The following is a 25,910-nucleotide window of genomic DNA, read 5'->3' as shown; positions in this document are numbered from 1 at the left end:
ATCACTTCTCTTTGTATCGACTAGCTCCTCTGTGTTTGCTTTCTCTGCTCCTGCTTTCTCACGTTAGTCATTCACTCTCTACGTACCCACAGAGGTGGCTTTAAAGTATGTCAACACCGCTTACAAAGGCACACATTAAAAGAGATTTGTTAATACACTACCAAAACATTCTAATACAGTAGCCTGTAGCACCTTTGCTGAACATTTTCATATATATACACATATATACAGATATATATACACATATATACAGATATATATACACATACACATATACATAGAGATGTACATAGACATAGAGATACACTGACTTCAGCTGATAATTACGAGAGGGGAAGCTGCTAGCATAGGCCTGGCTTAAACTTCTATACCAGGTAGAAATAAATATCGTCACTTCCACATTCTCTGGCTTCCCACACCATTGCAACGTTAAAAGATTTAGCATTACCGCACGCCGCAGAGCTTCTTTGCTCATCCTTCTATTTAATGCGGTCACGGGCAGATATTTTACTACACCCAGCTGGGTGCTAGGAGAGATCATCAACCCAACACGCTTGCCAGTGACGCCACGCATTTGGCAGACCAGGCCATGTTCAATTTGTTTTGTATGAAAATCAACTGCATTTGAGATAATACAACAGACCACATCTGCTCACAGCCTGCTTCCTACCTTATCTACAGAACATCCATGCATTTAATTGCTTCAATAAAAGCCACAGAAATTTCTGCAGAGTCCACTCCCCCCCCAGTTTATGATATTTATGTACCTTTACCTTATAGATTTACATGACACGAACCACAATTGAATCCACTTGCAGCACTTATAATCATAGTGGTTTCTTGGAACTGTGCTATTTCAGAATCACGTAATTGCTCTGCTTCGTGCTGAGACCAGGGCATTGTACAACCAGGGTTGAACTACCTGCTGCTGTTTTAATTCACTCCTTGGCTTCACCTCATTTTTTTTCCCCCCGGATAATTTATCTTACCGTGCACATACCGTGCCCTCTTTTTACCTTTTCCCTCAGCTTCTAATCTTTTCACCTTTTTACAAAAAGGCAAAAAAAATCTCCTTCCATCTCCTTCTTTAGCCCACGAATGACAATCCCGTATTAAAACTGAAACCAATCAAACCTTTATCCCCTCCACCGCCTCTCCCTGCTGCCCCTTCCACAGCCATCGCCTTCCCCTCTGCCTGTCCCGTATTTACCACCACGAACACCCACCGCCCCAGGAGACCCCCGAGACCCATCGGGCAGCTCGGCCCAGGACTGGTTCACCCCTGAAGCTGGTCAGCAGGGCCATGGCCTGGCGGCAGCTCGGCCTTTATCCGCGCTGCTCCAACCCTGAAGAACGGAGAAGGACGGCGGTGTTGGAATCAAGCAAGAAAAATATATACACGCGAACATTTGTTGAGCCAGTAACTCGTGGGTGTGGAAAGCTTAGCTCCTTTCCACAGCAAAGTGTTTAAATACCGAAGTTTTGCCGCACATAGAAGCACAGAGTCGGACACCCCGAGGCACATTTATTTGCTGCTATCGGTAACCGGCTTCACGGTCCGCGGGCAAAGGAACACCCGCGCAAAGCGCTCGCCTGCCGCCCCACGCGGGGACCTGCGCTCCAGCCGGCTGCCTTTAGCCGGGAACCGCCTCACAGCACCGACCCCGGGCCCCGCACACCGGGAGCCGCCGCCGCCGCCGCCGCCGCCGCCTGAGGAGGGCAACGGGCCGCCGCGACACGCCCACAAAATGGCGGCCGCCGCGCCCACAAAATGGCGGCCGCCGCACGGTCCCCACCGTCCCTGCCGCCGCCGCCGGCTCGTCTCCCCCCCGCGGGACGCGGCCGTGGGGCAGCCTCGCCGTGAGGAAGCACTGCCCGTGCCCCGGCCTGCCGGGGAGGGGAGGGGAAAGCCGAGCCGAGCGCGGGGTGTCTCGCAGGAGCCGGGTTTTTAGCGGCTGAGCTTGGAGCATCGCATCGCGGCCGTGCCCGGGATGGAGCTGGGGCGGCTGGAGTACCTGCAGGCCCTCGTCACCGAGTTCCAGGTGACAGACAGCCCAGGTAACCCCCGGGCACCGCTGCTTGCTGATGCTCTTCTCGTTGAGTGTGTTTCCCCCCACACCTGATGCTTCTCCGTTGCAGAGGCCAAGGAGCAGGTGCTGGCCAACCTGGCCAACTTCGCCTACGATCCCAAAAACTATGAGTACCTCCGGCAGCTCCAGGTCCTGGATCTGTTCCTCGACATGCTCACCGAAGACAACGAGACCCTTGTGGAGTTTGCGATGGGTAAGGACTGCGCCTGAATGCCCTGGTAAGGGGCTGACAGGCCAGGGGACGCCAGGCCTGACGCTTCGGTTTGGGGGTTATTTCCCCCCTGGGAGGCAGGTGGGAGTTGTGCTGGAAAAACAGAGCCACGCTGCGCTGGTAAGGGCTCCTTCAGTGGAGAATGATGGGAATGGGATGAGGGGTAGGAGGTAGGCACCTCCTCTTCACCCTAATATAGCTGCTGTGCTTAAAAATTATTCTTTCTAGAAATTATTTTAGTTTCTTTTTTAAGACTGTAAGTAAACAGTAGTTGAATGAGTTTATCAAAATCTTTTCTATAGAGAAGCAGTCATAAATACATACATTTTTTCTATTTATAACGTACAGGTCCAGTGTTATCATTCTGCTATTGACAACCAGTCTTCTAGAATATTTACTTGAAATTTTTTACTAAGTCCTCTGAGGAACTGCCTTAAGGTGATTTCTTGTGGTCTGACCATAAACTAAGGGTCCAGATCCTCATTGTGAGTGATGCCATGAGATGACAGTAAATATATTTGATATTTAAGATTTGTGGCTGAGCTATGCCAGGGGATGGCTGCATCTGAAAAGCTTCAAGTACAAAGCTTCTGTACCTCTTGGCTAGGACTGTTACCTCTGCTCTCTAAAACATCTGCAGTGAACTGCTGGCTTGTAGCCCTCTTTAGGGTTAAGTGATACTGGAAATCTTCGCTCCGTGGAAGAGGTTACGTCCAGCAGTAACAGTGCCCTCTAATGACGTACCGGGGGAGGAATGTGCTGGTGGAAAATCTGGGGAAAGAATCAAGAAGAGATTGCCCAGGAAGCCGTTAAGAATTTTCCATCCAAATCTCACAGAAAATCTGGATGCTTATTTCTGTATTAGAAAAAAGGGATCAGCGGTGAATTTGAATCTTAGCATGAAAAAGATGAGGGTGTGGAAAGAATAGTTCGTCTTGCATGTGTTGGACATTTTCTTTTGCTGTTTCAGGCGGTCTTTGTAACCTGTGCCTGGATAAAACTAACAAAGACTACATCTTGGAGGCGAATGGGGTAGAGCCCATAATCAACTGCCTCTCCAGCTCCAACGAGGAGACGGTCATGTCGGCAGTCACGACGCTGATGTACCTGACCACGCCGCAGTCGCGTCAGCAGACCACGGCTCTCCCCGTGGTGGAGTGCATGCTTCGCTTCTCTCTCTCGGCCAGCAGAAGGCTGAGCAATCTGGCAACTGTCTTCCTGGAGGATTACTGCACGCCGCTGCAAGTGGAAGAGGCCAGGAATCTAAGCAAACACACAGCGGTGGGGATTCCTCTCCCCAAGGACTGAAGCTGTCAGAACAGCGCGGAGCTGTTGAAAGAGAGACCTCCCTCTGTTTTCCCAGGCCTCCGCTTTCTGCTCAGCAGGTCAAGAGCATGTCAAGAAAAACATTAAAGAGGGAAATTGGTCATACCAGCACCGGATTTTAGTTAATAAAGAGGACGGTAGGGCACTACCATGTCAGTCAGGCCAAGCACGCAGCTAAAACTGCGAGCAAATATTTAAAACAGAACAGGTCATGGCTCTTAGAGAGCAGGTTGCCAAGTGCAGCCCAGCCCCCAGCTTGCACAAATAACCCTTTTCCCAGCAATTAGGGAGTTTTCTGCTTGGGTTATCAGGCAGCTTATATCCCCTCCAGTTCCTGGCAGGTTTTGCTGCAGCTCTCCTCCTCAGTGTCAACTCAAATGACTTTGAAACATCACGTAAGCTTTATTCCTCCTGCAGTTCCTGCCCTGGCAGTTTGCGATCTTACCATCGTATCATCATGGCACAGGCTAGTGAATCACTACACAGGGCAGGTTGTGGCTATCCTGTAAATCAGGAAGTGGAAAGTTGTTTTTCTTTCATTACCACCAGTGAGAAAGGTGAAGATTTAAAAAAAAAAAAAAAAAAGGCTCATGGCAGCCTGGCTCACGAGAACAGCTGTCTTGTAAACCCTTCTCTTAATAAAACATTAACTCAAATGCTGTGTAAACAGTTTTGTATAAGCTCATAAATATTTCTCTACAGCACTTGCAGCCCAGCCTTTGCCCACTTTTACTCATGCACACAGGCCAGAGATTGAAGCCAGCTTGGGCTCCTTTCATTATCAGCCAATGATGCAAAAGGCAACCCAAAAGCCAGGGTGGCTAAATACATAAAATTTAAAAGGGTTTGGCTGTTGAGCACAGTGCTCCCTGACAGACACCCACGCTGTCTGCTCAAGTTTCAGAGCTTTATTTCTTCCTCTTTTCCCCCCTCCACCCCCAGTCAGCCCAGAAGAAACAAGAGCGAGGTTAAAAGCACACACGTGCAAGAAAAAAAAACAACCAACGAACCACGCACAACTGCTTGTATTTTATAGTGTCTCTTCACCAACAGCAAACATCCAAAACTCTACAGGGATTAATGGAATGCAGAGCAATCTTCCAGAAACCCGGAGAGGAGTCAGCTCCGCAGCACGTCTAACGAGGGCAGCTCATTTCTTACTGTAACTGACCCCCGGGCGGACGGTGCTCGCTGCCTCCTGGGAACGGGTTTCCCTGCCAGCGGATGAGCTGGTCGTTCCCCCCGGCAGTGGGAACAGCACAGCACCCCCTTCCTCCCTCACTGCCCGCGCTTGCTCTCCAAGATGGCTTTCCAATCATCCGCCCAGGACAGCAGCCGCCGGCGCGGTGCCTGCAGCTGGACGTGCCTGTTGTGGCAGCAGGTGAACAGGACGTGCTCCCAGCTCGGGTTCAGCTCCGCGCCTGAGGAGGGCAAGGGAGGAAAGCTGCAGTCAGCTGGGAGGGTGGGTTTCCTCCCCAGCTAACAGCAAGCGATGCAAATGCTTCTCCAACCTCTGATGGTATCCTTGTCATCGAACAGCAAGTCAGCAGATACGACGGTTTTATCTCGGGTTAGAATAATCCGCTCCACAAACTCGGGTCCCAGATGTTTTTCTACCCATTTATACTGCGGAGGCAAGAAATAAGAGAGGAGAAAATTCTGCCGTGACTTTCCGTTTGCCCATTGCTCAAGTCGGATCAGCCCTAGCACAGCAATCTTTTCCCACGTAAACCTACATCTGCGTCTGCAAATCCCCACCGCAGAGACTGGCCACGGCCCAGGACGCTGATTTAACCTGCACTTGTAAGGGCCCTCAGTCAGCGCTGCGCTTGCCATGCCTCATTGCTGCCGGGTCTGCGAGCGGCGCTGGCGGCTTGCCCAGAGCACGTGGATTGTGTCCATCTAAGTCATTCCAGTGATTAAGGTCCCCCGCTCCGTCCTTGTGCCAGGGGCAGACTGGACTAATTCCAATGCTGTGGCCTCCTCTTAACTCAGCACTGGCCTCTTTCAGCATAGCTGGGTACCTCAGACTCCGGATTTAGACAGAGTAAGGTTTTGTCAGTTGAGGATTCTCCGGTGTGGAATCCCCCGGGAATATCCCATCGCTGTGGGCCACGCTACGCCAGCTCCTTTGCTGTCACCTGCAGCGTCACGTGCCAGCTCCAAGAGCACAGGGCTCACATGCCCTGCAATAAGGCTCGGATCACTCCAAGATTCCTCGTCCTGCGCTATTACTCTGTGCCTGGGCAGCTGCCCCTCAGACACGGGGATCGCAGGGAAGCCTGGCAGCCTGCGCCAGCTACTGTCTTTATAAATGAATGACTCCAACTTGGGTGGTATGAAACAGCACGGCTGTGCAAAAGCGGCATTAAAACCCGTAAAATAAATTCTCTCCCACCTTTTCCACGATGCAGTGCTCGTATTTCCGGAGAGGACTTGTGCAAATAAAAACTTCGGTGCTGAAAAGGAACAGCCTTCGTTAGCAGTCAGGGGAAAGTGCATAGGATAATCGAAAAGGGCTGCAGAGTGCAAAGTGTCCTTACTCCTGCATGTGGATCATCTCCTGCATGGCTTCAAGAGCTCCTGGAATTGGATCCAACCCTAGAAAGAAGCCAGGCGATTCATAGACGCTGGCTACCTTAGCCTGCAAGAGACACGAGGACCATTAGCAATGCCCGTGCTTTTATCCGAGCCCTGTGCACAACAGTTGTCCAGTTACCCCGTGAGTAAGAGCCATCAAGGGGCCAGCGCTTTAGAGAGTGAGGTGATGCTTTACACCAAGAGTGGATTATAGAGTTTCTCACCTTTAGGGATCCAGGAAAAGTCCAGCTCAGGCATACAAGAACGAGGAGTTACTCTCCGGTGGCTTGTCTGGAGTGAGGAGGCAGAGCTGATCCTGACCTGGCTTTGTTTCTACAAGCCGCTCCACGAGCGGCACCACGAACGCAGCACTGCCCTACAGCTCGACTGGCTGGTGGCTGAGAGAGGTGGCTCACGCCTCACCCCTCCCCAGCAGGTCTCTCTCTCCTAACTCTGGTGAAAATCAAGGGAACAAGCTTGAGGCTTCTGCTCCTCTGTCACATTTGACTGAAATGTGCTTATGGCTCAGGAGCTTACCAGGGATGAGTGGGCAGACACACGTACCACCCAATAGCCCGCTTTTCCTTCAGAACAAAAAGGGCAATATGGTGACCGTGCGAAAGACCATCCCCAGCAGAGGGGCCAGCTCAGCACACCCACACATTTGGGGTTAATCCTTTTAGACCAGAACAACTGGGCAAGAGGGAAGGAAGAGGACAGGAGAACTAGGAAAGCTACATTTCTGTGTCGCTTTCTACGATTTTCAATCACACACTAAAATAAGTTGTTAAGGGCGCAGATCTTGACTTCAGCATGGAGAGCTGCTCCTCGGTGGTAACGTGTTGGTGCAAAGTCTACTCAAAAGAGTGCGAGACCGCAGCAGGAAATTCCGAGGTGGATCCCTGTGCTGCCCCAAGAACCTTTGGCTTCGTGAACTGACCTGTGCGCCCCCAGGAGCCCCAGTTTGGTGGGGATACAGGTGGGTCTCACCTACTGCTCCCCTCATCTGGCTCGGAGCACACAACCTTAGTGGTGGACTGAGCAGTGCGATTAAGGGGACTACAGCCTTGTCCCTTTTCCCTCCTCACCTGCTCTCAGGGGTAAACCCACCTTCCATACCTGCATGTGGGATGCCACACGAATCAGAGAAGTCATTAATGATAAACAAGTGGCAAAGGAGGTTCCCTCTAAAGTTAGAATAATTTTTAAGTGAGTGCAAGTACGAAAAAACAAGATTACTGGAGGAGCAACATTTTCCTAGGCTAAAGTAGCCAAAAATGGTGCACAAAGGTAAAAGGAATTTAATATGATACAGTGCAGAGGCGTCTTTAATCTCTAAAAGGAAAAGTAGTTATTTCCAGGGCAATTCCTGGGTCTCTAGACTCTAAATAGTCCTTCCAGTCTTTTTTTTTTTTTTTAATTTACAGATAAGACATTCTTGTACCTTCTCTTATGGGGAAGTTCACTGGTTCGAATCTAACTATGGTTGGTTAACTTAAAAAATTGCTCCCTGGTGACCGTTCCGTGGCCTGTGTTAAATCAGAGCACTTCAGCAGGCAGCTCCCCTTATCACACAACCCATCAGGACAAAGCACCAGCAGCAGCAGCTGCCATCCCAGCAGCATTAAGGGCTGAGTCCACTTCCAGGCCTAAGTTTCATTCTCAGATAGAGAGGTTAAGCTTCCAGTATCTCCTCCACCCTAAGACACACGAATCTTACCTTCCCTAGGGTCACGCAGTGACCTTCAGAGGTGTCAAGATAGCATTTTTCTGCAAGCATTGAAGTTGTCTGTTCCTGTGCCATGGAACAACTTGGGAAACTTAGTTCTCAGTAAGTGTTCTTCAAAGGCAGGCTGGCAGCCCTCGCTTGGAAATTGCACCAGACTGCTGTATAGTCCAGCTGATGGTCTGTATCACCAGCGGAACATCAACATAAAACCCATTTCAATTAAGCAGCGATGAGGAGTCAGCATTAAACAAGTCTCCCAGCCCACGGAGCTCACTCAGCTCTCATAACTTACAAATGCTCCTAAATCAACAGGCAGGAATCTGGAAGCACTGCCTGATTGCACATGCAAATCAGCAGAGGGTCAGGGTCTAGGTGAAGACGTGGCAATCAGATCTGCCCAGATCTCCGTTTCCATGCAAAGCCCCACTGATCTCTGCAACAATTCCCTGGAGCAATTCCCAAGGAGATTCAATTACAGAATCAGGGCTTGTGTCTGAAAGCTCTTTTATCCTACAGCAAGACACCAGAAACTGGCAAGTTTCCACCACGTCACGAAAGTCTGGCTTTACTGGAGAAAAAAATTTGATTTGATGACTCTTAGAACCAAATTTCTCCCCTCTCCCCTGACAAAAAAAAGTGACTGGGGAAAAAAAAAAAAAAAGTAAACCAATTTTCTTTCCTCATTCTCGTGCCATCATTGCTGAACATTCCCTTTTAACTTCCATTAGCAAGATAACAATTTGGATACAAAACTGGAGAAATTACATCTATCCCTAAGCTTTCCCATTTGCAATACTTAAAAATAATTCTAGAAATTTTTGCCACCGCTGCAGATGTTGAATCCCTTTTTTTGAAGCTGTCTGAGGCCAGGTAACACATCCGAAACGCTTGGGAGAGAAACCCCCACCAACAAAATCGCTACAGACGCAGGAGCCCAGATAGGCAAGTAAAGAAAGTCTTGAGCAAAATACTTTGTAAACGAAATGGATTTACAACGTGAAATTAATGATCAACTCACGATCGAAAAAGAAAGAAAAAACAAAGTAACGGTTCACGTTTCAAGAGGCAGCTGCCGAGCGCTAACAAAGCATCGACGCTTGGTAAGAGGGCAACGGGGAAATCATTATCACAACCTCCCGCAGCCCCGGTCTGACAGCATCTTCACCCACGAGCGGTTTCGGACAGACACCGCAGACACCTGCCACAGAGAGCCAAACGTGCCTAAAACAGCCCAGAGATCCAGAGGTTACTGAAGAGGGAGACAGACACACAACTGCATAAACCTAATTTCCTTAGGAAGCCAGGCTAGTAACAAACAGCAAGAGAAGAGCTTTCTGCCACTGCTGATCTGCGTGGGATTCAAACCAGTTATCTGGTTATTTCATTGACACACGTAAGGTCTGGGAAGGAAAGGATGAGCATGAACCGAGTTAGGGAATGGGAATGCCAGAAATAGAACTGAACGCACCTTTCAGGACAGATCAGACTGTAGACCTTCCAACTAAGAACAAATAAAAAGCCACGACCTCTTAAATTACCTGATTTTTTTTTGTCCCAATATACCTAAATGGGATTCACTTAAGGAATGCTCACTGAAGCAATAAATCATGTCTATTTACATAAAATGATAAACCAATCATGCGTCCTCCCCTATATTTCCAGGTTCCTAGTTCCAGGAAGTTTTGAGCATCAATAATCACCGACTAGGGCTCAGTCAGTTTGGAGCCTGTGGAAATGCTGCCTGGACCCAGCACTCCTGTCCATCACACTGGTGCAGGAGCCCGTACCTCGCTATGGAACAGGAGGCAAATGAATGTGAATCCTCATTTCTCAGCAGCAAAAAACCCAGGCTCGGTATAGGATCTTAAAATTATCAATGAACCTCTCAGGGAAAGCGTATGGCACAGCCTGGACCAGCACCCATTCCGGTTTCTTAAGAGTCCCCGACTGTCCTGTGGTAACCAGAAGGAAGTGCGAAGTCTGGATTCACAGTATGTTTGATTTTGCCTTGCAAACGTCTCTTATATTCACTCAGTCATTAACAAACATTAAAAATAGCAACCATTTGTGCCCATGTAGGGTGTAGCACCGGCTTTTTACATACTGTTGCAGATGATGTACCTACCGTGCGCTTCGCTTGTTGGAGCATGCCGAGGTAATGGTATCGAGCCAGGGCTCCGTTCACTGTCCAAACCCCCCTTGATCATATTTACATTTCTCATCCTGCTGCGGAGCCCCGCTAACACCCCCTCGCAGAGCGCTCAGCGCGCTTTAGGCAGGGTGTGACCGGCGCTGCGTCGCAGGGGCAGTTCACCAGCAGGTACAGACCGAGCTGAAGACGGTTCAGCCAACAGCCTCGTCCAGCTATTTTTACGACAGAATCCCTCCTTCCCAGCTCCCGCACACACATCCCTTTGTACAGGGCTGGCAATCCTCCTGGAAGAAGTCACTAATTATTCCTCTACAAATTAAGGCCGCTAGCATGAAACAACCCTTTGTAGCACCCTCTTCACCCACCCCCCCACCGCTGCGCGCACCCACGGCCGGCAGGGAGAGGACATCTCCTTTGCCCACAGCGGGGGCGAGGCATGGGGGGGGGCAGGCAGAGCCCTTTAGACCCGCCGCGCCCCTCAGCGCCGTTCCGCGGCCCCCGCCCCGCCGCGCTCACCCCGAGGTCCTCCCGCAGGCACCGGTACTGCTCCCGCACCGAGAAGCCCCTCCGCGCCGCCAGCTCCACCCGCGGCTCCCCGGGGAAGCGGGCGCGGAAGCCCCGCAGCACGGCGCCCTCGAAGTCGGCCAGGACGCCGTCCATGTCCACCAGCACCCGCAGCGGCCCCGCCGCGCTCCCCATGCCGCCGCCGCCGCCGCCACCCGCCGGAGCGGGGCGGGCCTCCGCCTCATGACTATGCATGAGCGTGGGCGGGGATCCCGCTGGCGCCGAAGCCGGGTTTACCGGCAGGAAAAGCCGCTCCCCACCCCCCCCACCCCCCCCAACCGGCCCGGTCAGCGGCCGCCGTGCTCCCCCCGAGAGAGGCGGCCCGGCCTGGCCGAAGCCGCAGCACCCCGAGGGGAGGCTGAACCGGCTCCCCGGGCCGCGGGGCTCGCAGGGGAAACAGAAGCGGATCCTTTTCCTCCTCCTGCCGGGCCCGAAGAGAGGCAGCCGGCTGCCACCCCGCGCTTCCCACCGGCTGTGCGGAACACCACCCCCCAGCCGCAGGAGAGGAGAAGCACGGCAGAGAAAATCCAGTTTTGTAGGTCAAGCACCTAAGGCTAGGGCTTCTCCAAAACGGATTTGGAAAGCCAGGGTATTTTTAGGCACTGGATCTTCCAGGAGGAGGGTGGAAAAGCCACACTTTCTCCACCGGACATACCAGTTCTGTACAAATCCAGCGCTTCGGCTTACCACAGCAGATCCCCTCCAGGACAGTAGAGAACTTCATGGTTTGGTCTCCCTCCCACCCCCTCCCTTGTCAGGGCCTATTGTTTAATTTTTTTTTTATTTTTTTTTTTGGTAAGGAGAATAAACTTCCCTCTATTTCCTTGAGAAACAAGTATTTTGGATAAAACAGGTTAGATATACCAAGCCATATTCCACGCTTCTCTGATCTAGAAGACAAAAACAATGAGGTAAAAGTCAGACACTTTCTTCAGGGGAAGACGGCAGGTGATGGTGACCTCAGGCCAGGTATAAGAACTCTCCTCCTCTGCTGCGTTCCACCTCTATTAGAGCAGCGCAGATCGGCTGAGACAAGAACTGAGAACAAAGCAAAACCAAAACCCATGAAATAAAACCCACACAGGAAACACTGCTTCAAAATTTCTATATTATTTACTTTTAAGCAACAGTCCAGCTTTGTGAAATTACAACACACACTTTAAAGGATGAGATTTTCACCTCATGGTCAAGCACCAGCATGATCATGCACAGCATTGAGTCAGTTGTAAAAAAAATGCCCTGTAATTTTTTTATTTATTTATATGATCCACTCCACCTTTACTGAGTAAATCCCCTCCTAGCATCAGGCCAGGTGGCTCTGGTCATCAGCCCTCTATTTGGCACATACCCTGCTTCATGGTAGTCCAGTATCAAGATTTTTTTGTTTGTTTTTTGAAGGCAGCATGGTGTACACTAACCACTTTAGGATTTATATGGCACAGCAGGGCTCAAGGCATTTACCACATGCAGTCAATGAAGCCTTTAAGATCCCCAAAGCCCACATGTGGAGGAAGGGACTGCTCTTGCTGATTGTTCGCTGGCCTGTTTAACCAGGACTCTAGACCCTTGTAAAGCTAAGGGGTTCTAAAAAAATCTCAGTACAAAAACCCTCTAAGCACACTTAGAACCAATCTACTCTCCTTTGAATTACGTTACTAGACTTCATAAAGCTTTCCCTCAAGTCTATCACTAGAAAACACTCATGTCACTTCCAGTAGATCTGGGGGAAACACTGGACAGAAGTGGAAAAAAAACCTTGATCTCGAAAAAAGATGGAGTACATAAAGTGCTTCTTTTTAATGAAAGAAATTTGAGATGTACAGTCAGGCTCAAGTTGTGCAGTTCACAAGCATGGGGGAAAGAAACAGACACGAGTTCAAAACAGTCAGGAAGGGAAAGGTTTAACCGAGGACTAGGCTGGACTTGCCACCGGGTGGATTTCTCCTGGACGGTGCAGGTGCTGGTGCTACTGGGCTAGGAACAGGTGCAGCAGGCAGGGATTTTTCTTCATTCTGACCTGGGGCAGCTTCTACATCAGCCTCAGTGTTTTCTAGAAGAAAAGAAGCTTTTAAAGTGTTTGATGGGGATGAGGAAAGCCAGGCATTTTGCTGGCTTAAGCAGAAGATCAGCGCCTCTAAGTTTTCTCCAGAAACTCAGAGTGCTGCTGTAACCTGCTGGCAGGGTGGGCTTCAGCCCTCTGAAGTGTTTTTCAGATGAACTCCGATGCCTTGCAGCTCAATCTCAGGCATTCAAGAGCTACGTTCCTTCAGCTGCTTAGGGGATCCCAGCAATTTCTTTTTTTTTTTTTTTCCTTTTTTTTAAATGACAAGCAGCTTAAGTCTTGTACGTATCAGTCAGTGTGTGACTGTGACTATTGTAACTCAAGTCTGAGCAGGTGCTGGAACCCAAGTCACAGAAGCACCAGTATGTGTAAGCAAGAGCTCAGATTCAAACTACATTCCCAATTCCGTAACTAGAGGGGAGAGGATCTGACAGACACTTCTGAGGCTTCACAGAGAAGAGACGAGGGAAGAGCCATGCATTGTACGCTCCCTGGAAAGCACATGATAGTTTAATCTATCTTAAATACTTCTGAACAACCACAAGTGCAGACAGGACACAGAAGGAATTCTTCACAGGAAGCACTTTAGATACTGTAGCAGCAAATAACTAATGTATCTGCTTCGTTGACAATTAATTAAGGAGCACAGCAAGTACATTAGCATCTCACATTTTTATGGATTAACACCATCAGTTATGAGCCAAAGGCCCAAATCACCACCAAGGAGGCCCGGATACCTGGGGGGGGTGAGGGGAGCGAAGCTGCGCCGCCAGCTCTGTGCAGATGGACCGCACCGGTTTTTAACAGACCCCTTTGTTTTATCTGATGATCACCAGGTTCTTGGTTTGGAGGATTCAGGGAACAGCTGCACGTCCACCTTCACCACCACCTTCGTGACTTCAGAAATCTTGACCACATTCCCTCTGCCCCAGCCTTCTCTTCACACTGAAGAGGCACAGCTATTTTAGCCTCTCCTCCTAAGGCAGCTCCTGCACCCTCCTTCCTCTGTCCCTTGTTTACCTCCACTACAACCTGCTGGTCTTTACGTTTCGAGGACTGTATACACGACTCAAGATGTGGGTACGTCATTGTTTACAGAGGCAAAATGCGGCCTTGTTTCCCATTCCCTCCCTGATGACATTCAGTATTTCGCTGGTGCCTCCAAACATTTCGGAGAACTTTCAGTAGTAAGACCCAAGGCAGATCCTGAACACAAGACTGGCGTGGTTTAGGTGTTGGGGTTTTTGTCCCCCTAGATGCCTTACTTTCTACTTACTTATACAAAATCATTCTGCCACCTTTTTACCTGCCTACCTTGTTTAGTTTAGACCTTCCGACAGTGAGATTTTTCTGACCATCAGCACAATTTGACTACTTGAAAGACCTAATATCACCAACAAAACTGGAGGCTTCACAGTTCATTACCTTTTCCAGGTCATGGATGAGGGCGCTGAACAAAACCAGCCCCAGCATCACTTCCCATGGCTCATTTTTCCAACCTGAAAAGCAATCACTAAGCCCCACCCTTTGCCTCCTATTCTTTCGCTACCTTCCTATCCACAGGAGCAGCTTTCCTCCCATCTTGTCGCGACTCAGGTTTTTGTTCAATATTCTTTGATGCAGAATTTGATCAGAAACGCTGAAAACCCACTCATGCCCACTGAACACCCTGTATCTACACTTACAACCACCGCAAAGCAGCCCAGCAGCTTCGTACAGCCCCCCTGCAACCAGCAATATCCACAGTCTGAACAGAACAGTTAATAGGAAGTTTTCAGCTCGAAGCTGCCGTAGCTCACGCACCCACTGCCTGCTTACTCAGCAAGCCGAGAACAGCCACGGCCGTGCCCCCGCTCGCAGCGCTGAATGCGCCATTGTCCCTGCCTCCCGCAGACAGCCCCAGGACCGTGCAGCGCTCATGATGATGATCTGCCCAGCAAATGCCAGACTCCACCTTCCCGTGGATCATGTAAAGTCGGTCATTGGTGACAGTCTATCGAGGGCTGGCTAGTTCTCCTTAGCTAGCCACATTCATTAAGTACACAGCGTTAACTGAATCACAAAAGAAACAAGAATTACGACCTCAGCTGACTTGGGGGGGAAGTTTCTATAGCATTTAGAGGCTTGTGTAGCCAGCTGATACACATATTAGTACTTCCCACATAACCAAGGTATAGATAAGTTTGCCAACCTAAGAACTCAAGTGGTAAACGCAACAGGATCGGATCAAGCGTTAAAGTTCTTCCCTTATCAGAAAAGGGTATAGTCTCCAAAACAGCTTTCTATTGAGTATACCACAAACCACTGGAAACTTTGATGCACAGAAAGGGACTACAGCTTCCAAAGAGGAAGCAAAGAGCACTGCTGCAGAAGGAGCAAGTTTTCTTGTTTCATAATTAATAAATATGCATACCCCACCCGACGCCTACTTGGGGTTTTGTAATCAGTTACATAAAGAAAATGATTTCCAAATTCAAAAGACTTAACATTTTTTTTTAATGATGGAAACCTATTAAGAATCTAGTTAACCTGCGAACTTGTAAGCAGACAGTTTTTACTTGGAGGTGTATTCACTCAGCCCCTTTCAAACCCCAGAAACTATTCTCCAACATCAAGTACAAAAATCACGTGTGTGACAGGCAGGACGTTCACCAGCACATGCCTGCCATCTCACACAGCAGGACGACCAAGTGATGGAGTGACACTGCTAGCTCAGCAAGACTCTGTGCTCCATTAAGCTACGATACCAAAAGCTATCAATGGTAGAAATTAATTTAACAATTCACCAGGATTCTCAAGGCATCTGCCACAGACGTCATTTCAGGAAGCATTAACTTTCTGATCCTTCCCAAGTACCATCAGTGGAAGTTTAACATTCAAACCCTTGCCTTTCATTTTTATTTCATCTTGACCATCTTCAGAAAGTTAATTTTTAGTCATGGCCACAACAGAAACCCATCCCAGTTACCTTCCGGTAACACTTTTTTCTCTAAACCCCCTCCCAGCATACATCTACTTGGTACTTGCTAAGAACTTCCCTCACTGTCACCTACCAGAAACAAACCAAAAGCCAACAAATACGACACCTGTGAAAATGCAAACTTTTTCTAAGAGTCAGGAATACAACTCTGTACTCAAAGTCTCAGTCAGCTGTTGCTAACCCAGGCAGCCCTATTTCTGCCTCCTCCCATCCCATCCCTTCCTCCCTCACCGCTGCTTGCAGGCTCTCATCTGACCCCAGGGTGAGCTGGTTTAAACAAGCACCAGGAGAAGCAGCGGAGCCCTTAGATCAGTTTACTTCTATTATCAAACCACATCCTCCTACTTGAGACGTAAACTCTAGATGCCTACAGCACTAAGTAAGATGAGACAGACATGGGAAAGAAATACTAGAGAAGCCTGTGTAGTTTGATTCGAAGCAGCCTGCTAAAGAAGCGAGACTTATTTTGGGCACAGATACCACTTAGAGGTAGTTAAAAACGTTCTGGAAAAACTCTCACCCTCCCAGTAGAAGTCTTTTCAGGACATGGAGCTGCTAATGGCTTTAGTGATCACCCACAACTCTGAGGTGTTGAAAGCAGCACTGCTTGCAGTCAACACGGGAGTACACTCCTCTCCTCAGGAAGTGAGCTATTCTTAAGGTGAATCTTACAAAGGAGAGATTTCCAGCCTCAGAGCTAGAAACAAACACTTCAAGGCTAACATGCCTGCTGCTGGGGGAAATGCCTCTGTTTACATGCAGTTTGCAGTATGCATATGAACTTCCTTGGCAAAAATCAGCATTTAAAAAGCGACAGGAACTTAAAAGCTAGTTAATGCAGACACTTCCACATGCAGCAGCTGGGTTTGAGCATTTCTGTGACCGTAGTGGAGAAGACAACAGGAAAGAAGTAACCAAAATCAATTAAGTTGCCTGTATTATCTAAGTATAAGCTACTACAACAGTAGCATAGTCTTTCAATCACCGTACTCTTTGAAAGAGGGTACCCACCTTGCCTTCTAGGACTTAAACAAATCTTGACACCAACTGCTGCCGGCAAAACAAATGAACAGGACTGCTCTCATTTTTAACCTGGTGACTAACAGGCACTCCGCCATTTCATTCCATATCCACACTTCCACTGAAGCAGTCAGGTCACATTATTGATCTGATGGATTCAAGGAACAACTCCAAGCCGTCTCTCTCCTAATACAGGACCGTTTATAAATCCTATATCCTCTTCTATTTCAAAAACCCCTAACTCCAAAAGGCTTTCACTAGAAGAGTCCAAAAGAATTACTCACCGGAAATTTCACCACCACCATCTCCTCCCTGGAAGAGAGAGAAACACATTAGATCTCACACTTCACCATGTATTTTCCCCTTCCATCAAGAGGGTGCTCAGTACTCCACGTTACGACCACAGCGGCTGGGCACACTGCTCCATCCACCAGCACTTTCTGAGTGACAGACCCAATGAAGCACTTTGAGACCAGCAGCAGGCTCCCAGGGACAGGTATCCGAGCAGCACGGTGGGTTCTGCAGACATTATTTCTGCAGATTAATCGTATGGATTTATAAGCGCCAGTTCCTAGGGAGTGACTAACGCAAGTTCATCAGCTGTTTATTTACCCAACGTACTTCTGAAAGTTTGAACAGACCGATACCACAGAAGCAATCCCGATGACCTGCAACATGCAGCACACTTGGTATTCCCACACTGGGGGGGACGTGGGTGGGCAAGAACACTTTATTATACACCGCATCCTACACCAGGCAGCACTGACAGTAACCAGAACATTGTAACTGCTGAGCAGCAGTGACAAGAAAGTTATACTGTAAGCAATTAGCAGCAGCTCAGTGTCCTTTCTGCCAAGCAACTTTCCAACACCAAACATTTATCTGTCAGCAAGGTCAAGAGCATTCGTTCTAAAAAGGATATTTAACTTCATCTCTGAAACACAGATCAGTTTGTTTGCAGTGTTACTGATAAAGTTTCCTTCACTCCATGAACAGCTAAACATTCTTTTCATACTGAACCTGTTCACAGGCTGCAACTTGACACAAAGATACAAAGCCTTCCAGCAGCAGCCAAGGCTCCCCAACAGCATGAGGTTTTATCATAGGTTTAACATTGTTAATTACATAGAGAAACTGCAGTCATCAGGATCTAAATCCACAGAAACTCACACAAATGTATCGCCTTAAATCTCACTGGGCTGCAGTACACTAGTTCCAGCTTCTGCCCTTTGTAACTACTGCATAAAATTAAGATATTCCACGTTGGAAGAATCTGTTTGCAAAGCTGAGAATCACAGCAATGGTAAACAACATTTAAGCAGAAAACAGAATTGGACTAAACAGTTTATTTTTGTTTTCTGTGGTAGCAGCTATAAATTTCATCTCATTTTTATTCGCTAAATTGGAACAAGACATTTTCTGCAACAAAGAAGTTTTGTAGCTCAGAGTGCCTATTAATAACAAAAATGGGTAGTGATGATCGATGCCACTTATCAAAATAGAACTTGCTGTTTATAACCCTTGAGGCGAAAGGTACCTGCCACAGCATTTGCTATCAACAGTTCACCTACCCCATTCTTTTCAGAAAGCCTAAAGCTGAAGAGCTTTAAAGAACAAGGTTTCTTTTTACTTCTAGAACCAGTTCATGCAAGTGCAGCCTACCCTAGGTTCCTGTTTTTCTAAATTCAGAGAAATTATACTCTTCATCCTGTTTTTCCCAGTAAACGTAATCCTACATCTAGCAAATCCCACATTAACGCTACAAATCATGCTCCATATTGCTACCAAGTAGACAGTTTATATAGAAAGTACCACACCTGATGGTGTTAATAAAGACAGAAACAGAAATAAAACAAGCATCCAGGCTACTGAGGTAAGAACTTGTTGGGATGTGAAACCAAGTCCTTTGTCAGGCCCACACAGAGTTCGTTGTAGGTAACTATTGTTTGTAAAAATCTACTGTCTCATCAATAAGAAGAGTTAAGAGCTCTACAAAGTAGGTCTTTTTAGAAAAAAGGATCATCCACATACTGGAAGACTTATCACATGGAAGAGAACCTTCAGGAAAAAAAACAGATTTGAGAATAAGGCTTCAAATCCTACAATGCTTCCAACTGTGTGAACATCGGTGATAAAGCAATCGCACACAGAGCGTGAATTGTCCCATTATCAGGCTCTTCACAGCTAATGTACTGACCTTGGGATCTACAAAGTCTCCACAGTTTGCATCAGTTGAGTTTGTTCTTTGTGGTCCAGAGGATTCACAGTCGTCTCTGATTTCACCTGGCTTAGTCCCTATAAGCAGAGATTGATTCTAATCAGGCTGCAAGATAAACTTACTGGGAAAGCAGATCATAAATAGTCAGGGGTTTGGGGGGAAGCCTGGTGGTTTGGGGGGGTTTTCTTTGCTTTTTTAAATTAAAGTTTTGTCATTCTAAGAAGTCCTGGTCCTTCAGATAATAACTCGCAAGTTATGTCTTACAACAGCACCCCATGCAGTTGAGGGTGTCATGTAAACAGACAGAACCCAGGGTGCCAAGGCCATCCATGGTGCCAGCGCTCTGCAGAAATGGAAGCTAATCCCAGCTGCGAGTCCAACACAAAGCTAAACTTCCCCTGAATTATTAAGAGCAATCGGTGCTACTCCAAATACGAAGACACAAGTCCACCTTACTGTGTGACTTGACTTGGAGAAATTGCATCCAAAATACAATTCTCTGCTTGCAACTTCTACACCCAAGACTTGCTTATCAGAAATAGAGTCCCACACAAGCAGACACCATTTCTAGCCCTAAACTACCCAGCAGGAAGCAAACTCTGGTTTTCCACACTGAGCCACCAGCAGCTTCAGGCTGATACAAAAAATAAGTTCATGCACGTCAGCAGTTCTGGAAACAAAGCACGAAGTTCTTACCCGATGATTTAGCCCAGGAAGGTGGGTTTTCTTCAGGAGTTCCAAAGATGCTGGATGCCATTTTGTTCCTTCGCACAGGTTGTTCTTTTGGTTCATCAAACCCCAAGGAAAAGTTGGAGCCGCCACCAGGAGGACGCAGCACTCTGGAGAGAGAGTCAGCTTTACAACCTTGCGCGTACCCTTACCAAGCTGCACTCCAACGTACGAAACCAGCCAAGAGATCCCTGTTGGCTCTTGTAACGGGCAGTCACGCAGACTAAATCCTCTCCAAATGTGAGATGACTGTATTACGCAGTGGCTTTAACAAATGACACAGCCCATCAAGCCTTCAGTGCCTAATTTGAACTACAAAGGTAAGCTGCCTGCCAGCCTTCGACCCAGGCATTGTATCTCCACTACTCTTCTCTTTAGCGACACTTACAAAAATAACACACTCCTGCGCTCTACTTGTGCCCTGGCTTCATTTGGTGTCAACAAGAGCTGCAGCTACCAGTCTTCGATCCGAGCCAATTAAAAAAAAATTTTTAAGTCCATGGGCATTTCAAATTCCAGCTTTTTAAAGAGAACCCTGAGAAGGCTGACGTTAATCTTCAGACTGGCAGCACAGGAAAGACAGAAGTTTGGCACATAAGCCAAAGCACTGGTTGCATCACTGATGACTGGGGCTGCAGCCTTTATCTAGATTTGTTTCATCAGAAAAACCCTCCAGTCTGCAGCATGCTACTGGACCAGACTTTAAAAGTGCAATTAAACCATTTTAAGTTAGACTATTATTAGGAGAGAGACGTGTACAAAGCTCCAGATATATAACCTAAATCTAGCAATCTTCTGAGACAGGCACAAAAGAAGCCTGCTTGGTACTTCATGAGCTACATTGCGGTTTGCTTTCCAACTTGCAGAAATCAACCAAAATTAACAGCAGCAAAATAAATCTTAAATGTAAATTCCTTCAGATCTTATTTTCTTAAGCATGAGATCTTTTCACAGCTGGTGTGTTAGCTGGAGGAGCCATACAAAAGCCAGGAGAATAAAACATGTAAGTCCCAGAGAGATGCAAGTACACCAACAGAGCTGGGCTTTCAAGGCATCCAGTGCTCTGAAACGAAGACCAGAACAAGCCAGGGATGGTGCACACATCCTCTTCTTTAAAAATAATCTAATAAAGCTAGAACTTCATGACAGAAAAAGAGTACACAGCCTGTTAATGCACCAAACCCAGGAATTCAACACAAAGAACGGGTCTGATTTTACAGCATCATCACCACTGGTAAAAGCTTTCAGATCTTTTGAGACTTTGTGCCCCTTTCATTCCAGATCCAACACAAAAACACTTCCGCAGCCTATAGAGCTCAAACACCACAACAGCAAGAAAAATTCACAAAGGTGTGTGGCATGGATATTTACCGCTACCTAACGGGCAAACTACTTTTCCTTACAAAATTCTTCTCCAAAGTTCCAATTACTAACGCTCAGCTGCTAATAGGAGGATCCCAGGAGATTGTATAGTACGTTTTAAAAATCCAGAACATTTTTATTACTTGCTTTGTCTCCCTTCTGACTCAAGAGATATGGTATAATGGTCTTGAATGAATCGCTCCCTTATCTTTTTTCCCAGAGCAAATGTCCCCATGTAGAAGGTTTATTTTCTTAGTTAGGTGTGCTGCACTTACTAATTTGAAGAACAGTCTGTTCAAAGGAGGGCTTGTTCCCACATCTTAGATCACCTTTATTTTACTAGAGTCGCGAAACCAGTAGTCTCTTAACGGCACAACAGTTTCCACTGACGGCCTTAATGAAATTAACAGAAGAGGCAATTGAAGGAAAAAAGCCATCACTCAAACTGTTAAAGAGGAACAATCCCTCTTGCCAACCTCAGCTAAAGGCTGACAGATTTTATTAGAAGCCTCTCACAACCTCAAGATGTTGTAACCTGCTTCATCAAAGCCACATTTAACACTCCGAGCAATGAACTGCTCTTAAAATTGCACCTGATGCCCAGTGATGTATACTGACAATTCATCCACACCTCCATCCAGGGAGCACTCTTGTAAAGGGTTTGGTTTTGGGTTTTTTTTTTTACCCGCTTTGTTTTAAAACGCACCCCAAAAAGCTAAAAGCGAACAGGAAGCATCTCCTTTGTCAGGCCAAAACCTCACAGAAAAAAAAAAACAAAAACACACGACAGCTTGAAAAAACGACACGACCCTCTCCAAGCCAGCCGTTCCTCCTGCACAAACGCGGGTGCCCGGCGAAGTGCCGCGCATCTCCTCCGCCAGACGTACCTGCCAAGTTTTCTTTGTTTCGAGGCAGGCCACAGCCCCCCACCCCCGAGCACGCTGCCTGCGAAGCCGCCGGTCGAAGCGGCAGCAGCTCAACACAACGGCCACGCCGGGCAGGGCGAGGGACCGGGCGACCGCCGAGCGCAGCGGCGTGCGGGGACGGAGCCGCGGGCGGGGCGCGACACCGGCCGAGCCGCGGGCTCCCGCCGAGGCGGGCAGGTGGGAGGCCGGGGAGAGCAGACAATGGAGCCCGCTCGGCCCCACCCAGAACGCGGCAGCCTCCGGGGCTGCTCCGCCAGGCCGAGGGGTAAGGACGGTGTTCGCAGCCGCGGGGAAGGGAAGGCGGCGGGCAGAGGAGGGGAGCAGCGTGGGTCTGGCCCCCCACCTCCCCCCCGCGATGGGGCGGCGTGGCCGCGCAGCGAAGCAGGGAGTCGCCTCCCTTCTTTGTTAGGAAGAGGCAGGGACGCGGACGCACACGCACACCCGAGCAGCCCGGGGTGGGTCTCGGCAGCTCCCACCCCTGCAGCTCCCACACCCCCCCCGTCTCCCCGGGCAGCTGCGGCAGGGCACGGGCACGGACACGGCCTGCCCGCCCCCCCCCCCCCCCCCGCGCCTCCCCACCGCCACCCACCCCCCACCCCCACCCCCCCCCCCCCGCAGCGCAGCTGTCTCGCCGAGCCGACAGCCAGCCCGCTGCCCCCGGGTGGGTGCGGCCGCCCCCGCCTCCTGCCGACCCGCCCGGCAGGGGCCGAGGAACGGCGAAGAGGAACCGGACACTCCGAGCCTCTACCCGGCCAGCGCCGGCCGCTCCCACCCGCCCCGGCACCACGCCTCGCTTCCCGCCACCCCCACTCAGAGCCGCCGGGTGCACGCCCTGCCGGGCCCTCCGGGCGAGGGGGAGTGACGGCCCCGCCGCGAACGCCCTCAGCCCCACCGCCCTAATGGTCCTAACGGCCCCCGAGCCCTCGCCGGACCTGGAGCTGTTCCTGCCACTGGGATCCATGCCCGAAAAGGTGGTCGTGGTGGTCATGGCGGCAGGGACGGAGGAGACGGACGAAGGGGAAAGGGCTCCGTTGAGAGGCCAGCGGGGAGTGACGGTCCCGGGAACGCACCACCCTCCCCCTCTACGCCTTGCCCTGCCGCTGCCGGTGACAACTGCGGCCGCCGCCCGCACCGGCAGCGCCTTTTATACCCACCTTAAGGCCCGCCTCCCTACAGCGTCCTCATTGGGCGGTTCAAACCCTATTGCGAGCTTCTATTTGACCGCGCCCTGCCACTCTGCCCTTTGGCCCGCCTCACCGTCTATTCTGAGGCACCTTGCCTCATCTGTAGCAGCTCATTGGTGAAGCAATACGTCTGCTCTGCCGTGATTGGCCTCGCCGGGGTGGCGGCGCCCTTTGTTGATAATTGGCGGGAGGCCCGTCGCTCATCTCCGGTGAGCTGTGATTGGCTAAGCCACCCATGAGGCGAGACAAAAGTCTCGGTGCCGTTTCCCTCGTGAGAGGAGGCCGCGCCGCGAGGAGCGCCCAGGCGAGGGGCGGGCCCCGCCCCCCCCCGGCAACACCCCTGGGGGCCCCGCCCGCCCCCAGAGCCACCCCCAAGGCCGGCACCTCCGGTACCCCCGGACCCCCAGCGCCCACCCCCGGCGCTCCGCCCGGCCATCCCCGCTCCCTCACACCTACGGCCACGCCGGGAGGCGGCCCGGCCCAGGCCAGCCTTAAAGTTGCCTCCGAGCAGTGTCGTGGCACCACTCCAGAGCACACGGATGAACGCTATGGAGGCCACCAAGGCGCCGAAGGTGTCCGCACAAGGCCACTGCGGCATCAAAAGGTTGGCTCCAACGAGGACCGACGCACAGCCAACGGCCTGCAGACACACACAGGGCTGGTGTGAAACGCTGTCACCTCACAGGACGTGGTGGAACAAAACAATCTGCAATATCAGAGGATTTCGGAGCAGTGGATTCTTCCGTAAAAATTAGGCGAGGCCCAGAACATCTATGGTAGGTGGAGCACAAAGCCCTGCAACGCTGCTCACCTGTGTCTTAAAACCATGAGGCTACATGCTCCTGCGCCCTGTATCTTCCACCAAGGGCCAGCACAAAACTCACAGCAGAGAATTTAAATTACCAGATGTTGGCTGTTGACCTGTCTGTCAAATCCGCTTTTGATTTGGTGACTGGGAGCTTCCTGAACTCCCTGCAACTTTCAGACCAACAGATGCTTCCCAGATCACCACAGCTTTTGCTCCAAAACGAATGCATCAGGACCTCCCACTGCAGATGTTATTTTAATTCGTACTTGCCTAAAGGAGGGAGAAGGGGGAAAGAAACCCCCTTTCTGTTCTATCCACCCCTCCCAGTTTGTACCAATAAAAGCCTTCAATACCCCCAAAACATGTTTCTCTAAAAAATGTTTCTTTTTGGTTTGGAAAACGCAAGCTTTCTTTGTGCTGCTTCACTCTGTGTACAACATGAAGTCAAGTGTCCGAATTATTACCAGTCTCATCACAACTCAGGAAAGAGCTGAGCTGCGAAAACTACACAAACAGGACCACAGTATTCTACCTTTCCTAACCCAGGATCTATAAAAAATTGCTTGATTAAAAAAAAAAAAAAGCCCCAACCACTATTTAGGTCCTGAGGGAATCCAGTCTCATCACATCTTTCTAAAGGTAGATTAAAGGGAAATTTTAAGTAACATGACACAGTTGTTTTAATTCTATTATCCCTTAGGCTTGGGCATTAAGAAGTCAAATGATACCTACTTGCACACAGGTAAACACCTGCTCTCTCAGGACCCTTCAAAAGTATTTTGTCATCTAAACACTTCTTATTCAAACCCACAGGATTTGACTCTTAAATTTGTACCCCTGAGACATACAGAGCCATTTCTTTTAAAGACAAGATGAAGAAAAACCTGTTCCCTCTGACAAAGCCGGTTTTAACATGCAGCTTTAAAATTCTAAACCTTCAGTATTTCCAAGGGACCCCACTGATCTCTCAAGACAGTCCTGACTGCAGGATAGTCTTTAAGCAAAAGCTGCTTTGCTGATTATTTACCCGTAACAAGATGAAGGGTTTTACAAGGATAGCTACAGAAACCGGGCTTAGGATCCTTCCCAGGATGATGACATTTGACCAGAACAATTCTCAGCAGCTGTTTGAAAAACCTCAGACACCAAACAATTCCACCTGTTGTTGAAATTCAACCAGCAACGAATGCAAAACCCATCTGGAATTCCGAACAAGACTCTAGGAAATGCAAGGGTTAGGCAAGGAGAGATACCATTGCTTTGAGAAAAGCCTCAGCTTGGTGATCCTCCCATGACCACGGGTTTCTTCTTGCCGGTCTCTGCTACTGCACAGGCACAAAGAGCACTCTTGACTCCAAGCTCATCATACAAAAAAGGAGCTTTTGACTCAGTCTTGTCTTTTCTTCCCCCGATTCATTCACAGGGGAAGGCAGAAAGCGTCAGCTAGTAAATAATCCTTGTTACAGCTGGATTTGCAGCTGTCAAAGGCTTTTGCATCCAAGCGATGGATGCACGGTGGAAGTTCAGTGGAGGACAGGTACCCTACAGATTCAAAGGTTTGTCCTACCGAGCAGCTGCCGTAGTTTGCAAGAGTTGTACCAGCTTTGGTGCCTCCCTACATCTTCAGGCACAGTTCGTAACAGTAAGTTACTGTTTGGGAAGGAGGCTTGGATCAGCGTGCCCAGGCTCCTCTCAGAGCTGCAGAGATGCAATTCTGAACCACACGAAAAGCAGAGTGGCCATGTCACCCTGCTGCTCTTGTCTGGGCCGCCGGCATGACCAAGTCTGGCAGCGTGCTCCAAAGCATTGTTCCTTAGTGGAAAAAAAGACAAGCATCACTGGAAGAAGGGGAAGTCAGTGTCCTGACAGAGTCCTCAAAGAGCTCCTTTCATTCCACTTTGTCTTGTCCAGGTTCGCTTAAAGTGTGAAGTTTTCTCAACCAAGTGATCCTTCAAGAGCCCTTGCAGGG

At 49.2% G+C, this 25,910-nt stretch overlaps 3 protein-coding genes across 3 annotated transcripts; 1 reads left to right on the top strand and 2 right to left on the bottom strand.

The window, feature by feature from the left end:
• The first annotated feature begins 1,991 nt into the window (after positions 1 to 1,991).
• On the top strand, positions 1,992 to 3,643 carry ARMC7 (armadillo repeat containing 7). The gene is made up of 3 exons (XM_009948281.2): positions 1,992 to 2,058; positions 2,140 to 2,283; positions 3,272 to 3,643. Exons 1-3 carry the CDS (start codon positions 1,992 to 1,994, stop codon positions 3,607 to 3,609), a joined length of 549 nt encoding a protein of 182 aa, XP_009946583.1. The 3' UTR covers positions 3,610 to 3,643.
• Positions 3,644 to 4,905: 1,262 nt separating this feature from the next.
• On the bottom strand, positions 4,906 to 10,787 carry NT5C (5', 3'-nucleotidase, cytosolic). Its single transcript, XM_086473692.1, has 5 exons — positions 10,605 to 10,787; positions 6,171 to 6,271; positions 6,026 to 6,086; positions 5,139 to 5,253; positions 4,906 to 5,048 (listed from the first exon to the last, which is right to left on the bottom strand). The coding sequence occupies exons 1-5, from the start codon at positions 10,785 to 10,787 to the stop codon at positions 4,906 to 4,908; spliced, it is 603 nt and encodes a 200-aa protein (XP_086329818.1).
• A 1,638-nt stretch (positions 10,788 to 12,425) lies between these two features.
• On the bottom strand, positions 12,426 to 23,028 carry JPT1 (Jupiter microtubule associated homolog 1). Its single transcript, XM_086473702.1, has 5 exons — positions 22,882 to 23,028; positions 19,629 to 19,771; positions 18,912 to 19,009; positions 16,999 to 17,026; positions 12,426 to 12,702 (listed from the first exon to the last, which is right to left on the bottom strand). Exons 1-5 carry the CDS (start codon positions 22,935 to 22,937, stop codon positions 12,554 to 12,556), a joined length of 474 nt encoding a protein of 157 aa, XP_086329828.1. The 5' UTR covers positions 22,938 to 23,028; the 3' UTR covers positions 12,426 to 12,553.
• Between the last annotated feature and the right edge of the window lie 2,882 nt (positions 23,029 to 25,910).

Source organism: Leptosomus discolor, chromosome 15, assembly GCF_034619465.1.
Source record: "Leptosomus discolor isolate bLepDis1 chromosome 15, bLepDis1.hap2, whole genome shotgun sequence".
Classification (NCBI taxonomy): Eukaryota; Metazoa; Chordata; class Aves; order Leptosomiformes; family Leptosomidae; genus Leptosomus; species Leptosomus discolor.
The sequence above is the reverse complement of the archived record's forward strand: the minus strand, read 5'-3'. Positions and strand labels throughout refer to the sequence as shown.